Genomic DNA, 17670 nt, shown 5'->3' on the forward strand with positions numbered 1-17670 from the left:
CAGAGTTTGCTGACTTCTGGGAGCAACATGGGGGGTGTAACTACGCTAGTGGGGGATCTAGCGGGGGGGGAATTATTGGGCTGCTGCTGGGGAGAAGGGGGAGCTGGCATGGGGTGGGATGGGCAGGGGGGCACCGCCTGGGGGGGACACAGCTGCGTGGGAACCGGGTGAGGAGCTGGAAAAAGGGGATGGCTAATCGACAAGTGGGGGGGGGGGGTAAAAAGCCCCCCAACCCGGCTGATCACGTGGGACGTGAGAGGGCTGAACGGGCCGATAAAGAGGGCACGGGTACTCGCACACCTTAAGAAACTTAAGGCAGACATGGTTATGTTACAGGAAACGCACTTGAAACTGATAGACCAGGTGAGACTACGCAAAGGTTGGGTGGGGCAGGTGTTCCATTCGGGGCTAGATGCGAAAAACAGGGGGGTGGCTATATTAGTGGGGAAGCGGGAAATGTTTGAGGCAAAGACTATAGTGGCGGATAGCGGGGGCAGATACGTGATGGTGAGTGGCAAACTACAGGGGGAGACGGTGGTTTTGGTAAACGTATATGCCCTGAACTGGGATAATGCCAATTTTATGAGGCGTATGCTAGGACGCATCCCGGACCTAGAGGTGGGAAAGTTGGTAATGGGGGGAGATTTCAATACGGTGTTGGAACCAGGGCTGGATAGGTCGAAGTCCAGGACTGGAAGGAGGCCGGCAGCAGCCAAGGTGCTTAAAGATTTTATGGAGCAGATGGGAGGAGTAGACCCGTGGAGATTTAGCAGACCTAGGAGTAAGGAGTTTTCGTTTTTCTCCTATGTCCACAAAGTCTATTCGCGAATAGACTTTTTTTGTTATGGGAAGGGCGTTGATCCCGAAGGTGAGGGGAACGGAGTATACGGCTATAGCCATTTCGGATCACGCTCCACATTGGGTGGACTTGGAGATAGGGGAGGAAACAGAAGGGCGTCCACCCTGGAGAATGGACATGGGACTAATGGCAGATGAGGGGGTGTGTCTAAGGGTGAGGGGGTGCATTGACAAGTACTTGGAACTCCATGATAATGGGGAGGTCCAGGTGGGAGTGGTCTGGGAGGCGCTGAAGGCAGTGGTTAGAGGGGAGCTGATATCAATAAGGGCACATAAAGGAAAGCAGGAGAGTAGGGAACGGGAGCGGTTGCTGCAAGAACTTCTGAGGGTGGACAGGCAATATGCGGAGGCACCGGAGGAGGGACTGTACAGGGAAAGGCAACGGCTACACGTAGAATTTGACTTGCTGACAACGGGTACTGCAGAGGCACAGTGGAGGAAGGCACAGGGTGTACAGTACGAATATGGGGAGAAGGCGAGCAGGTTGCTGGCCCACCAATTGAGGAAAAGGGGAGCAGCGAGGGAAATAGGGGGAGTGAGGGATGAGGAAGGAGAGATGGAGCGGAGAGAGTGAATGGAGTGTTCAAGGCATTTTATAAAAAATTATACGAAGCTCAACCCCCGGATGGGAGGGAGAGAATGATGGGCTTTCTGGACCGGCTGGAATTTCCCAAGGTGGAGGAGCAGGAAAGGGTGGGACTGGGAGCACAGATTGAAATAGAGGAAGTAGTGAAAGGAATTAGGAGCATGCAGGCGGGGAAGGCTCCGGGACCGGATGGATTCCCAGTTGAATTTTACAGGAAATATGTGGACTTGCTCGCCCCTACTGATGAGGACCTTTAATGAGGCAAAGGAAAGGGGACAGCTGCCCCCGACTATGTCTGAGGCAACGATATCGCTTCTCCTAAAGAAGGAAAAGGACCCGCTGCAATGCGGGTCCTATAGACCTATTTCCCTCCTAAATGTAGACGGTAAGATTCTGGCCAAGGTAATGGCAATGAGGATAGAGGATTGTGTCCCGAGGGTGGTCCATGAGGACCAAACTGGGTTTGTGAAGGGGAGACAGCTGAATACGAATATACGGAGGCTGCTAGGGGTAATGATGATGCCCCCACCAGAGGGGGAAGCGGAGATAGTGGTGGCGATGGATGCCGAGAAAGCATTTGATAGAGTGGAGTGGGATTATCTGTGGGAGGTGCTGAGGAGATTTGGTTTTGGAGATGAGTATGTTGGATGGGTGCAGCTGTTGTATAGGGCCCCAGTGGCGAGTGTGGTCACGAATGGACGGGGATCTGCATACTTTCGGCTCCATAGAGGGACAAGGCAGGGATGCCCTCTGTCCCCATTATTGTTTGCACTGGCGATTGAGCCCCTGGCAATAGCATTGAGGGGTTCCAAGAAGTGGAGGGGAGTACTTAGAGGAGGAGAAGAACACCGGGTATCTCTGTATGCGGATGATTTGTTGTTATATGTAGCGGACCCGGCGGAGGGGATGCCAGAGATAATGCGGACACTTCGGGAGTTTGGTGAATTCTCAGGATATAAACTGAACATGGGGAAAAGTGAGTTGTTTGTGGTGCATCCAGGGGAGCAGAGCAGAGAAATAGAGGACTTTCCGCTGAGGAAGGTAACAGGGACTTTCGTTACTTGGGGATCCAGATAGTCAAGAATTGGGGTACATTGCATAGGTTAAATTTAACGCGATTGGTGGAACAAATGGAGGAGGACTTCAAGAGATGGGACATGGTATCCCTGTCACTGGCAGGGAGGGTGCAGGCGGTTAAAATGGTAGTCCTCCCGAGATTCCTCTTTGTGTTTCAGTGCCTCCCGGTGGTGATCACGAAGGCTTTTTTCAAAAGGATCGAAAAGAGCATCATGGGTTTTGTGTGGGCCGGGAAGACCCCGAGAGTGAGGAAGGGATTCTTACAGCGTAGTAGGGATAGGGGGGGGCTGGCACTACCGAGCCTAAGTGAGTACTACTGGGCCGCCAATATCTCAATGGTGAGTAAGTGGATGGGAGAAGAGGAGTGAGCGGCGTGGAAGAGATTGGAGAGGGCGTCCTGTAGGGGGACTAGCCTACAAGCTATGGTGACGGCCCCATTGCCATTCTCACCGAAGAAATACACCACAAGCCCGGTGGTGGTGGCGACTTTGAAAATTTGGGGACAGTGGAGATGGCATAGGGGAAAGACGGGAGCCTTGGTGGGGTCCGCGATAAGAAATAACCATAGGTTTGCCCCGGGGAGAATGGATGGGGGATTTGGAATATGGCAAAGAGCAGGAGTAACGCAACTGAAAGATCTGTTTGTGGATGGGAAGTTCGCAAGTCTGGGAGCGCTGACCGAGAAATATGGGTTGCCCCAAGGGAATGCATTCCGGTATATGCAACTGAGGGCTTTTGCGAGGCAACAGGTGAGGGAATTCCCGCAGCTCCCGACACATGAGGTGCAGGACAGAGTGATCTCAAAGACATGGGTGGGGGACGGTATTTCCGTATATATAGGGAAATGAGGGACGAGGGGGAGATTATGGTAGATGAGCTGAAAGGGAAATGGGAAGAAGAGCTGGGGGAGGAGATTGAGGAGGGGCTGTGGGCGGATGCTCTAAGTAGGGTAAACTCATCGTCCTCGTGTGCCAGGCTAAGCCTGATTCAATTTAAGGTGTTACACAGGGCGCATGTGACTGGAGCACGGCTCAGTAAATTTTTGGGGGTAGAGGATAGGTGTGCAAGATGCTCGAGAAGCCCAGCGAATCATAGCCACATGTTCTGGTCATGTCCGGCACTACAGGGGTTCTGGGTGGGGGTGACAAAGATGCTTTCGAAAGTAGTGTGGGTCCAGGTCGAACCAAGCTGGGGGTTGGCTATATTTGGGGTTGCACAAGAGCCGGGAGTGCAGGAGGCGAGAGAGGCCGATGTTTTGGCCTTTGCATCCCTAGTAGCCTGGTGCTGGATACTGTTGATGTGGAAGGAAGCCAAGCCCCCGGGGGTGGAGACCTGGATAAATGACATGGCAGGATTTATAAAGCTGGAACGGATTAAGTTCGTCCTAAGGGGATCGGCTCAAGGGTTCACCAGGCGGTGGCAACCGTTCGTCGAATACCTCACAGAAAGATAGAGGGAATGGAAAAGAAGAAGGCAGCAGCAGCAGCCCAGGGGGGGGGGGGGGGGGGAGGAACCAGAAGGAGTCTCAGGGTTGTTAATATATATGTATAATATGTATAGGTCGTTGCTATAAATAATTGTATGTTGGACTGTTAAATCATATTTTTGGAGAGTGTTTATCTGAGACAAGGCAGTTGCCTTTTAGTTTTCGTTTTTGTTATATATTATTTATTCTTTGTTTATAAAACAGGTCATTGTTATTTATACTGTTATATTATTGTGTAAAGGATACACAATGTACTGTGATGGTTGACCAAAAATTTTCAATAAAATATTTATTTTAAAAAAAAGAATAGAAAAGCAGAATATGTTTTAAAAAGTGAAAATTAGCCAGATTCGTACAAGGAACACATGCAAGGGCAGTAAACAATGTGGACGGCAATGGGCACACTGGCCTTTATTGCAAGGGGACTGGGGTACAAGAATAAGGAGTTCTTGGAAAATTGCATAGGGCATCATTGAGACCACACCTGGGGTAATGTATGCCGTTTCATTCTCCATTTTTAAAGAAGGGTATACTTACATTGGAGACGAAACCATGAAAATTCACTGAAGGTTCCTGTGATGAGGGCGGCACAGTGGTTAGCACTACTGCTTCAAGGCGCTGAGGACCCGGGTTCAATCCCGGGTCACTGTCCATGTGGAGTTTGCACATTCTCCCCATGTCCGCATGGGTCTCACCCTCTCAACCCAAAAGATGCGCAGGATAGGTGGATGGGCCATGCTAAATTGCCCCTTAGTGGGATTTTTTTTTTAAAGGTTCCGTGTAATGAGAGAGTTGTCCTTTGAATGGCTGAGTAAATTGGGCCTATACAATTACCTATGATTGTTTTGAATGAAGGAGCAGGCTCGAAGGGCTGTATTTCGACTCTTAATTCTTTACCTTGAGAAATTTCTGAGTAATGTACATAATCAATTAAGCAGGAAAGATTCATTAAAGGCAGGAGTTCTGTGGTTCTGCGAGCACTTTACCAATCACAGAACCTCCACCGTGTTTAGCTGTGTTAAACTGCAACTGAACTTTGGCTTCATTTAACCAAATTGGTCATGGCTCCTCACTCCCCATATACGCACTCCTACCTCATGTCCATAAATTCTATTTTCTTCAGACCGCCTAATTTCTCATTGTTCAATTGCCCTGATTGACAATTAATAGTGCTCTCTACTTGGTTTCATTTTCAAAACCAGCAGCCTTCTTTCCTCGAAATCCAACCCTGAATCTATCTCCTTTCAAACTACTGCACTACCTCTAACCTCCCTGTCCCTCCTCAGGCCTTTGAACAGGTTGCTTTCAAAGTCTATAAATGTCTGATGAAGATGCCAATTGATTATTTTACAGCCTGGTTTCTCTTCACACAGCAGTGAGGCCCTCTTGGTAATGCCATAAATCCTCTGTTATGTATTATCCATCTGCATGATATGGTTAAGTATGATATCCTCCTGGGTAGCACAGTGGTTAGCACTGCTTCCTCGCGGCGCCGAGGTACCGTGTTCAATCATGCCCTGGGTCACTGTCCGTGTGGAGTTTGCACATTCTCCCTGTGTTTGCATGGGCGTGGGTTTCACCCCCTCAATCCAAAAAAGATGTGAAGGGTAGTTGGATTGCCATGCCAAATTGCCTCTTAATTGGAAAAAATAAATTGGGTACTCTACAAAGAACAAAGAACAAAGAAATGTACAGCACAGGAACAGGCCCTTCGGCCCTCCAAGCCCGTGCCGACCATACTGCCCGACTAAACTACAATCTTCTACACTTCCTGGGTCCGTATCCTTCTATTCCCATCCTATTCATATATTTGTCAAGATGCCCCTTAAATGTCCCTATCGTCCCTGCCTCCACTACCTCCTCCGGTAGTGAGTTCCAGGCACCCACTACCCTCTGCGTAAAAAACTTGCCTCGTACATCTACTCTAAACTTTGCCCCTCTCACCTTAAACCTATGCCCCCTAGTAATTGACCCCTCTACCCTGGGGAAAAGCCTCTGACTATCCACTCTGTCTATGCCCCTCATAATTTTGTATACCTCTATCAGGTCGCCCCTCAACCTCCTTCGTTCCAGTGAGAACAAACCGAGTTTATTCAATCGCTCCTCATAGCTTATGCCCTCCATACCAGGCAACATTCTGGTAAATCTCTTCTGCACCCTCTCTAAAGCCTCCACATCCTTCTGGTAGTGTGGCGACCAGAATTGAACACTATACTCCAAGTGTGGCCTAACTAAGGTTCTATACAGCTGCAACATGACTTGCCAATTCTTATACTCAATGCCCCGGCCAATGAAGGCAAGCATGCCGTATGCCTTCTTGACTACCTTCTCCACCTGTGTAGCCCCTTTCAGTGATCTGTGGACCTGTACTCCTAGATCTCTTTGACTTTCAATACTCTTGAGGGTTCTACCATTCACTGTATATTCCCTACCTGCATTAGCCCTTCCAAAATGCATTACCTCACATTTGTCCAGGTTAAACTCCATCTGCCATCTCTCCGCCCAAGTCTCCAGACAATCTAAATCCTGCTGTATCCTCAGACAGTCCTCATCGCTATCCGCAATTCCACCAACCTTTGTGTCGTCTGCAAACTTACTAATCAGACCAGTTACATTTTCCTCCAAATCATTTATATATACTACAAAGAGCAAAGGTCCCAGCACTGATCCCTGTGGAACACCACTGGTCACAGCCCTCCAATTAGAAAAGCATCCCTCCATTGCTACCCTCTGCCTTCTATGGCCTAGCCAGTTCTGTATCCACCTTGCCAGTTCACCCCTGATCCCGTGTGACTTCACCTTTTGTACTAGTCTACCATGAGGGACCTTGTCAAAGGCCTTACTGAAGTCCATATAGACAACATCTACTGCCCTACCTGCATCAATCATCTTAGTGACCTCCTCGAAAAACTCTATCAAGTTAGTGAGACACGACCTTCCCTTCACAAAACCGTGCTGCCTCTCACTAATACGTCCATTTGCTTCCAAATGGGAGTAGATCCTGTCTCGAAGAATTCTCTCCAGTAATTTCCCTACCACTGAAGTAAGGCTCACCGGCCTGTAGTTCCCGGGATTATCCCTGCCACCCTTCTTAAACAGAGGAACAACATTGGCTATTCTCCAGTCCTCCGGGACATCCCCTGAAGACAGCGAGGATCCAAAGATTTCTGTCAAAATTTTTTTTTTTTTAAAGTATGATATCCTCTCCTCTCTCACTGACTGACTCAATGAAATGGTCAAACATGGTTCCAGTCCAACCTATCTAGACATAGCTTGTCCATCTCCAAAAATGAATTTCTTTACTTATACACTCTGGGCCTCCACAGATGTCCTGCTCTTTTGGCCTCCTCCGTACTCGAGCACTTTGTCGTGGATTAATAAATCTTCCTTCGAATCAGCATCAAGGAGGCAAAGCCCATTAACCGTTTCTCTCTCCTGCTTTAAAATCATTCACAAAACCCACTGCAAACCAGATATTGGTCACTCAACATATTTGCTAAATGGCTTGTGCCTATTTTAATTTTGTTTTTCAGGCCCTGTTTTGTAAAGCACTATAATTTGTTTTCTTTAAATTCAGGGTGCTGTATGAATACAGGTTGTTAACTGTAACTGACTTCTTCCTCTTTTGTTTACAGGTGTGTTTTAGGGAACACTACCATTCTTGCTGAGTTTGCCAGTGAAGACGAGATTAATCGCTTCTTTGCACAAGGCCAGTCGCTGACCCCCTCTCTGGGCTGGCAATCTCTGGGATCCAGCCAGAACCGCATCACATCCATTGACAGTTCCCACCCATTCTCAAACCGCAATGATCTCAATCACTGGAATGGTGCTGGGCTGTCGGGAACAGGTAGTGGAGACCTCCATGGCACTTCACTCTGGGGTACCCCCAATTATTCCACTAGCCTGTGGGGAACCCCGAGCAGCAATGACACGCGGGGAATCGGCAGCCCCTCCCCCATCAACGCTTTCCTCCCTGTTGACCACCTTGGAGGTGGAGAGTCCATCTGAACTTTACTCATGACTCAAACTGTGACCTCGACATGAAAAGCAGCACTAATTGGACTTTTCACCTACAGCGTGAGAGATGGGGAGAAGGGGTCACCTGTGGAAATGTTCCGTTCTGCACCTTTATTTCCACTTTCTTTTAGCCCAGAACATATCAGTTTTAATACTTGAATCATGCAGGCCAATAGTTAAAAAAAATGTGAAAAAGTATATATTTATACTTCCAGATAGTGCTATCCATTTAAAAAAGAAAAAAAAAACTGCTTCAAATGAGCTAGCTTGTGTGCACTCATCATGTTTATTCCTTAAATTCCAAAACTTTATTTGAGTTGGCTGATGGGAGTGTGAGCTGTTAATCTGCACTGAGTACTGTCTCCCTGTCCAATTGGCAATAGGGCGGGGTGGGGGGGAGAAGGTAGTTCAAGTGTAAATGTTTACTCAAGGATGTTCTTTTAGCAAGGAAAAAAATGGACAAAAAGTGTGCTCTTTAATATGCCTTGATATGTACTTACCTTAACGTGGTATTGTAGAGCAAGGTCAAGTTATCATACTGACCTTGCAATTTCAAAAAGTATTGCACCAACTTCTTTCTTTTCAAAACGTTTTAATAAGATGATAAAAGAAAAACCTAAAGAATTTAATCTCTACAGTGTGACACTGTGGGCAGCAGCTGTGACTTGCAACCCCACCCTGCAAGCCAGGAGGGTACAGCACTTTCAATAGAGCTTTCATTTTTTTTTTTGGAGGTGCCCTGGTCGTGCCCTCTTGTTTACAGACTTTCGAGGGGAAATGTTTACTCTTCCATCATTCATAAAAATGAAAAAAAAAATTAAAATTTTTTTAAAAAATTAAAAAAAATATTTGCGGATGAAGATGTTCTATCTCTGGGAATATTTGAACAGTGTTTTGACCATGTTCTTTTTTTTTCTATTCCTCTATATCCTGAAACGAGAGAGAGCATGGTTCTCAGGAAATAGTTCCCCCCTCCCCGCCTCTGACACATTAGAAACTCCTGGTAGATTTGTGTAGGAAATCCCCAACTTTTAGCACTGAATTAAACTGCTCTGTAAACGTTACCTTTTTTTTTTTTGCCAAGTTAAACTGCTTAAAGCTGGAGTTTCCAGTCATTGCTTTGAAATTGCTGTCTTTTTATAGTGAGTGAAGGTGGATTTTGCTGACATGTTGTAGTATATATACTTTATTTTTTCCCTCCTTTATATTCCCATTGAGTGGCTAAACGTATTTTGCTATTGTGACTGTGTCCAATTGACTGTTGTACTTAAAAAGAAAAACTGGCTGAGATCTGTAACTATGCATACTGTAACCAGCTCTGGTGGTTCACAGAATCATACCGTTCATCCGTAACAGGCCGTTTTAATGTAAGAGTTTGTGTATAAGAGTTCTACAGAAAACGAGTTACTTTACACTTCTTGTTTTGTTTTGCCACTAAATGTATTCATTTGTGCTTGTACAGAGAGCAGACAAACCAGGACATGATTTTAACACTGCAGACAATGCCACCATTTCATTGCCTTTGTTATAACTGTCTGTTGGAAGATGCAAACAAGTCAGTGGCTTTTTAACTGTTTACAAATAGAATGTGATTGTAAAATGTATAATTTGGTTGTGTTGAATTATGAAGTTACTTCAAATATTAATAAATCATGACGTTTTTGGCTGCTCAGCATTTATATCCTTTCACTTTCTGTCATTTATTTGCTGTGGTTTTATCTCTGGTCAGTGCAGTGATTGTCTCTCTCCTCTTGCAGTGTCTCAATCGAAACTTCAAAGCTGCACATGTTCTTTAAGTGCTCACGCCCCCTTCACGCTGTAGCCTGTTCACTGTTCCGTGTGTACACAAAGCAAAATGGCTTGCCGTTCAGCACAGGCCTGAGGTCAGAGTGCAGTCAGCAGATGGTGTGCTGCTTTAATCTCCTGCTTGTAGCCTGGTTCCACAGGAAGCTTGTACTTGCAGGAGTGACGTTAAACTCTGAAGCCAAGTAGATGGCTGATTGTTTTTGCACAGTGCATCCAGCACAATAACATGGAAAAAGATACTGTGGTGGTGGGTGTGCTGCTCCGAACATAAGCAGAGGAAAACATGCCTGACCTTCAGGAAAAGGATGATGACTTTTCTGCATGTTTTCAAGCTGTCCAGTTTCTTTCCATGCTCACTAGTTCCATCCCTTCACAGTATGAACGAGGCCTCCTGGCTTTAAACTGCAAGAAAGAAGTCATTTTGTTTGGTGAGGAATCTGCAACACAGAAACCGGACATTTAGCTCATCTGATCTATGGAGGTGTTTGCACTCCGAACCTCCTCCCACTTAAAAAGAACCTTTTCCATAGCTGCTATCCCTCCATCCTTTTTCCTTCATGTATACATCCAGCATCCCCTTAAGTGCAGGAATGCTACAGCTATTCCTCCTAGTGGCAATGAATTTTACATTTTCAACACGTGTAAAGACATTTCTCCTAAATTTATCTTTGTTATAATTTATGCTATTTTGTAATTAATTCCTCCTTCCTCTTTAGCTCCAGCTATTTGCCCCCCATCTCTTTCTCCTGCCAGCACTGACTTGGGCTGGATTCAGATTCATGGATGCTGGCTGCCCTATGCTACACCTGCAGTGAATATCCCCTAATTAACCTACTACAGAGAAGTGTCATAACCCAGAGTCAGTACAACACAAGGTCGTTCCAGTGCAAAGAATATGTTGTACTGAGATTACTCTGTCTTGACGTAACAAAAATCTCTGCTGGCGTGAGTTAGTAATTTAAAAAAAATTTTTTTTTTTTTTAAATAAACTGAGTACCCAGTTTATTTTTTCCAATTAAGGGGCAATTTAGCGTGGCCAATCCACTTAGCCTACACATCTTTGGGTTGTGGCGGTGAAACCCATGCAAACACGGAAAATGTGCAAACTCCACACGGACAGTGACCCAGGGCTGGGATCGAACCTGGGACATCGGTGCCGTGAGGCAGCAGTGCTAACCACTGCACCACCGTGCTGCTCTTGAGCTAGTAAACTCAGCCTAAAACCAGATTGAAACTAGTGTTAGCAGAATATTTGGTTAATAATTTTAATGTTTTCAGTACCTTCACCTGCCACTCACTGAATCCATGCTTCAACAAAGGAGTAATGGACTTTTCTGGGAATGTATGCTTTTGGAAAACTAAGTTGCCGATTGAGATATAGCATTTTGTCTGAATTTCTGTTTTGCAATGATGTGTGTGGCACATCTCTGCCCAAGGGCTGAGCAGGCCATTTTACCGGACTGATTTGATGCCTGAAGGCAAATACCCCGCATAAATCCTAATCACCAGAGTGCTGACATGGCGAATGGATACTTGTTAGCCCTACTCCATTTGCTTCCTGGTCGGAGTGGGAGCCTTCCTGCAGCGAGGAAAGAAGATCTCAAAGCATTCTTCTCTGGATATTTGCTAGTGCTCCCTGAAAATGGCCTGGAACCAGGTAATCTGAGGACTACCAAAAAATACAATAGAAAAATGAAACTGGATTGAAGTGAATACTTACAGGTCTGTCCTTGCTCAGTTGGTACAAGATTGGAAAGGGTGACCACTGGAGAGGTTCAATGGGCCAGCTGTAAACAGACAAGTCACTGGCTTTCCCGGAGTCCCCAGCGTGCTCATTGATGCTGCTGATGCTGATGTCCAGGTTGTTTTGTAAACTAAAGCAAAAAAATTAACTTGAAAATATTGACTTTTGGATACACCCGGTATGTTCAGACTACGGTGAGTGATAATTTATAGAATCATAGAGTTTACAGTGCAGAAGGAGGCCATCGAGTCTGCACCAACCCTTGGAAATAGCACCCCATTTAAGCCCACACTTCCAACGGATCTCCGTAACCCCACCTAACCTTTTTGGACACTAAGGGCAATTTAGCATGGCCAATCCACCTACCCTGCATATCATTTGGTTGTGGGGGCGAAACACACGCAAACACAGGGAGAATGTGCAAACTCCACGCGGACAGTGACCCATAGCCAGGATCGAACCTGGGACCTTGGTGGCGTGAGGCAGCAATGCTAGCCACCGTGCCGCCTGTGACCGATTTTTTTAAAATTCATTTTTATGGGTTGCGGCCTTCACTGACGAGGCCAGCATGTCCTGCCCATCACTCATGAGAATGTGGTGGTGAACTGCTTTCTCTGCAGTCCCTGTGTGTAGGTACACCCACAGAGCTGTTAAGGAGGGAGTTCCAGGATTTTGACCCAGGAATGGTGATATATTTCCAAGTCAGGATGGTGAGTGACTTGGAGAGGAACATCCAAGTGGTGGTGTTCCCATGTGTCTGTGCACTTGTCCTTTCAGATTGTAATGGTCGTGGATTTGGAAGGAGCTGCCTTAAGGAGCCTTAGTGAGTTGCTGCAGTGTATCTTATCAGGCTCTGGTCAGACCCCTTTTGGAGTCTTGTCGCAGTTTGGGGCCTGTATCCAACAAATTATGTTCTGGCCTTGGAAAGAGTGCAGAGGATGTTCACAAGAATGATCCCTGAAATGAAGAGCTTGTCATATGAGGAGCGGGTCTATACTCATTGGAGTTTAGAAGGATGAGAGGGTGGGAGGTGTTGCGTAGGTTTGGGTTCGGGGGAGGGTTTATTAGTTGGGTTAAGCTCCTTTACAGCGCCCCGGTGGCAAGTGTGGTGACGAACCGGCGGAGGTCGGAGTACTTTCGGCTGTACCGAGGAACAAGGCAGGGGTGCCCTCTGTCCCCCCTGTTTGCATTGGCGATTGAACCCTTGGCCGTATCACTGAGGGAGTCTAATAAATGGAGGGGGGTGGTCCGCGGGGGAGAAGAGTATCGGGTGTCGCTATACGCGAACGACCTGCTGCTGTACGTGGCGGACCCAATGGAGGGGATGGTGGAGGTCATGCAGACTTTGAGGGAGTTTGGGGAGTTCTCGGGCTATAAGCTCAATGTAGGGAAGAGCGAGCTTTTTGTACTACAGGCAGGGGACCAAGAAAGAGGGATAGGGGACCTACCACTGAGGATGGCGGAGGGGAGTTTTCGTTATCTAGGGATCCAGATAGTCAGGAGTTGGGGGGCCCTACACAAACTGAATCCGACGAGGTTGGTGGACCAAATGGAGGTGGACTTTAAAAGATGGGACATGTTGCCGCTCTCGTTGGCGGGTAGAGTGCCGTCGGTAAAAATGGTGGTCCTTCCGAGGTTTTTGTTTGTGTTTCAGTGCCTTCCCATCGTGATCACCAAGGACTTTTTCAAGAGAGTAGGTAGGAGTATTATGGGGTTTGTGTGGGCGAACAAAACCCCGAGGGTAAGGAGAGGGTTCCTGGAGCGCAGTAGGGACAGAGGAGGGCTGGCACTGCCAAACTTAGGGAGCTATTACTGGGCAGCAAACGTGGCGATGATCCGTAAGTGGGTTATGGAGGGAGAGGGGGTGGCATGGAAGAGGATGGAGATGGTGTCCTGCAAAGGAACGAGCTTGGGGGTGCTGGTGACGGCACCGTTGCTGCTCTCGCCATCAAAGTACACCACGAGCCCGGTGGTGGCGGCAACGTTAAGGATCTGGGGCCAGTGGAGACGGCATAGGGGGCCAGTGGGAGCCTCGGTGTGGTCCCCGATCAGGGGTAACCACCGGTTTGTCCTGGTGAAGATGGACGGGGAGGTTCCAGGGCTGGCACCGGGCGGGGATTAGAAGAATGGGGGACCTGTTCATCGACGGGTCATTTGCGAGCCTAGGGGCACTAGAGGAGAAGTTTGAGCTACCCCCGGGAAATGCATTCAGATATATGCAGGTTTCAGATATATGCAGATGAGGGCTTTTGTGAGGCGACAGGTCAGGGAATTCCCGCTGCTCCCGACACAGGAAATTCAAGACAGGGTGATCTCGGGTGTATGGGTCGGGGAGGGCAAGGTTTTGGCAATACACCAAGAGATGAAAAAGGGGGAAGCGCTAGCAGAAGAGTTGAAGGGTAAATGGGAGGAGGAGCTGGGGGAGGAGATCAAGGAAGGTTTGTGGGCTGATGCCCTGGGTAGGGTCAATTCCTCCTCATGTGCCAGGCTCAGCCTGATACAATTTAAGGTGGTTCACAGAGCGCACTTGACGGGGGCGAGGTTGAGTAGGTTCTTTGGGGTAGAGGACAGATGTGGAAGGTGTTCAGGGAGTCCGGCGAACCATGTCCATATGTTTTGGTCATGCCCGGCACTGGAGGGGTTCTGGAGAGGAGTGGCGGGAGCAATATCTCAGGTGGTGAAAGTCCGGGTCAAGCCAAGCTGGGGGCTAGCAATATTTGGAGTAGTGGACGAGCTGGGAGTGCAGGATGCGAAAGAGGCCGGCATTCTGGCCTTTGCGCCCCTGGTAGCCCGGCGAAGGATCTTGCTAATGTGGAAGGAGGCGAAGCCCCCTAGCGTGGAGGCCTGGACAAACGACATGGCTGGGTTCATAAAGTTGGAAAGGATTAAGTTTGCCTGAAGGGGGTCTGTGCAGGGATTCTACAGGCGGTAGCAACCGTTCCTAGACTACCTCGCGGAGCGTTAGAGGAAGGTCGGTCAGCAGCAGCAGCAACCCTGGCGGGGGGGGGGTTAGAGAACGAGAGATTGCTTGAGGGGACGGACGAGCGGGGGATAACATGGAGGGGGGGGGAAACTGGCACGAACGGGCGAGAGCCAGTGTATGAAGCTCTGTAAATATACCATCTTACCATGTATATATCTTGCTCAGGGTGATTTTGTGTTATTTTGTTACGGGGGGGGGGGGTTTATTGTTTGTAAGGGGAAAAAATTGTTTTGTTTTGTTAAAAAACTTTAATAAATATATATTTTTTAAAAAAAGGATGAGAGGGGATCTTATTGAAACTTACAGGATACTGAGAGGCCTAGATAGAGTAGACATAGAAAAATGGAGAGGATGTTTCAACTAGTAGGAAAAACTAGAACCTCAAGCCTCAGACTGAAGGGACAATCTTTTAAAACTGAGATAAGATGAGGAATTTCTTCAGCCAGCGGATGGTGAATCTGTGGAACTCTTTGCCGCAGAAGGCTGTGGAGGCCAAATCACTGAGTGTCTTTAAGACAGCGATAGATAGGTTCTTGATTGGTAAGGGAATCAGGGGTTATGGGGATGAGAAACATATCAGCCATGATTGAATGGCGGGGGAGCAGACTTGATAGGCTGATTGGCCTAATTCTGCTCTCGTGTCTTATGGTCTTATCTTGTAGATGTACACACTGCTGCTACTGTGTGTTGGTGGTGAAGGGAGCGAATGTGGAAAGGCTGTCAATCAAGCGGGCTGCTTCGTTCTGTGTGGTGTTGAGCTTCTTGAGTGTTGTTGGAGCTGCACTCATTCAGGCAAGTGAAGAGTACTACATTACACTCCTGACTTGTGCCTTGTAGGCGGTTGGACATGCTTCGGGGAGTCAGGAGGTGGGTTACTGGCTGCAGGATTCCAAGCCTCCGACCTGTTCTTGTAGCCACAGTATTTATGTGGCTAGTCCAGTCAGTTTATGGTCAATGGTAACCCCCAGGATGTTGTTAGTCAGATAATTCAGTAATCCCATTGAATATCATGGGGCGATGGCATGATTCTCTTGTTGGAGATGGTCAGTGCCTGGCACTTGTGTGGCACAAATGTTTCTTGCCACTTGTCAGTCAGAGCCTGGACATTGTCTAGGTCTTGCTGCATTTGCACGTGGACTGCTTCAGTGCCTGAGGAGTCGTGAATGGTGCTGGGCATTGTGCAATCATTAGTGAACGTCCCCACATCTGACCTTATGTTGGAAGGAAGGACATTGATGAAACAGCTGAAATTAGTTGGGCCCAGGTCAATACCCTGAGGAACTCTTGCAGTGATGTCCTGTGTTTGAGATGACTGACCTCCAATAACCACAACCATCTTCCTTTGTGCCAGGTGTGACTCCAACCAGAGGAAGGTTTTCCCCCTGATTCTCATTGACTCCAGTTTAGCTAGGGCTCCTCGATGCCACACTTGACAAACGCTGGCTTGATGTCAAGGACAGTCAACTCTCACGTCATGTCTGGCATTCAGCTCTTTTGTCCATGTTTGAACCAAGGCTGTAATGAGGTCAGAAGCAGAGCGCCCTGGTGGAACCCAAAACCGTATCTGTGAGCAGGTTATTGCTAAGAAAGTACTGCTTGATGATGGAGAGTAACAATTCACTGTTAACAGTGAATTGTGCAGAGAATGTTTCCGCTTGTGGGAGAATCCAGAATTAGGGGTCACTGCTTAAAAATAAGGGGTTACTCATTTAAGACAAGAGATGTGGAGAATTATTTTCACTGAGGATCTTTTTTTTAAAAAAAAAAATTATTTTCCAATTAAGGGGAAATTTAGCGTGGCCAATCCACCTACCTACACATCTTTGCGTGGATTTCACCCACACAATCCAGACACGGGGAGAATATGCAAACTCCACGCACACACACTGATCCGGGGTCAGGATTGAATCTGGGTCCTTGGCGGTGTGAGGCAGCAGTGCTAACCACGACACCATCGTGCCGCCCTCTTTCTCGGAGGGTCTTGAGTCCTTGGAACTCGCTCCCTCAAAAGCAGAGCCTTTGAATATTTTTACAGCAGAGCTGGATAGATCCTTGATTAGAAAGGGGGTGATAGTTATTGGGGGCAAACAGAACTGTGGGGCTGAGATTACAATCATCCATGATCTTACTGAATGGCAGAGCAGGCTGGAAGGGCCAAGCAGCCTGCTTCTAATCTGTATGATGTGCAGATGTCAGCACTGGACTGGGATGGGTACAGTAAGAAGTCTTACAACACCAGGCAAGGTCCAACAGATTTATTTGGAATCACGAGCTTTCGGAGCGTGGCTCCCATCACCCGACTCCACTCATTGGGACCATTCCAAGGACAACGAAAGATGGTTGTACTTGTTGGAGGCCAATCATCTCAGTTCTAGGACATCACTGTAGGATGGTCTTGGGGGTCGTGTCCTCGTCCCAACCATCTTCAGCTGCTTAATAAATGACCTTTCCTCCATCTTAAGGTCAGAAATGGGAATGTTCGCTGATTATTGCACAATATCAGCACCATTCATGACTCCTCAGATACTGAAGCAGTCCATGTGCAGCAAGACCTGGAAAATAACTTGGGCTGATCAGGGGCAAGTTACAATCACACACCAGTGCCCGGCGACAATCATCTCCAACAAGAGAATGCAACAATTTCCCCTTGACATTCAATGGCATTACCATCGCTGAACCCCCATCAACATCCTGGGGTTATCATTGACTAGAAACTGACCTGGACCAGGTATAAAGGTACTGTGGCAGGGCAGCATGGTGGCGCAGTGGTAGCACTGCAGTCTCACGGCGCCGAGGTCCCAGGTTTGATCCCGACTCTGGGTCACTGACCATGTGGAGTTTGCACATTCTCCCTGTGTTTGCGTGGATTTCGCCCCACAACCCAAAAATGTGCAGGGGAGGTAGATTGGCCATGCTAAATTGCCCCTTAATTGGAAGAAATGAATTGGGTACTCTAAAAAATGTTTTAAAGAAGGTACTGTGGCTACACGAGCAGGTCACTGGAAATTCTGCGGCATATCCCCAAAGCGTTCACCATCTACAAGGCACACGTCCCGATTCCGAGTGTAATGGAATCCTCTCCAGTTGCCTGGAAGTGTGGAGCTCCAACATTC

The 17670-nt window shown here is 47.6% G+C and overlaps 2 protein-coding genes across 14 annotated transcripts in view; one reads left to right on the forward strand and one right to left on the reverse strand.

Moving 5' to 3' along the window:
• LOC140394184 (trinucleotide repeat-containing gene 6A protein-like) overlaps positions 1 to 9703 on the forward strand; it is a 383091-nt gene extending 373388 nt beyond the window's left edge. For all 13 annotated transcript variants that reach the window (XM_072481149.1, XM_072481147.1, XM_072481151.1 and 10 more), the window contains one exon: positions 7643 to 9703. In XM_072481149.1, the coding sequence (XP_072337250.1) occupies positions 7643 to 8015 (373 nt within the window). In that variant the 3' untranslated portion in view covers positions 8016 to 9703. The remainder of the gene's footprint in view (positions 1 to 7642) is intronic.
• LOC140394185 (uncharacterized) overlaps positions 9371 to 17670 on the reverse strand; it is a gene marked incomplete at its 5' end in the record, with an annotated part of 97144 nt that continues 88844 nt past the window's right edge. The window contains 2 exons of the mRNA XM_072481160.1: positions 9371 to 10232; positions 11551 to 11704. Of these exons, the coding sequence (XP_072337261.1) occupies positions 10158 to 10232; positions 11551 to 11704 (229 nt within the window). The remainder of the gene's footprint in view (positions 10233 to 11550; positions 11705 to 17670) is intronic.

This window comes from Scyliorhinus torazame, chromosome 17 (genome assembly GCF_047496885.1).
Source record: "Scyliorhinus torazame isolate Kashiwa2021f chromosome 17, sScyTor2.1, whole genome shotgun sequence".
Lineage (NCBI taxonomy): Eukaryota > Metazoa > Chordata > Chondrichthyes > Carcharhiniformes > Scyliorhinidae > Scyliorhinus > Scyliorhinus torazame.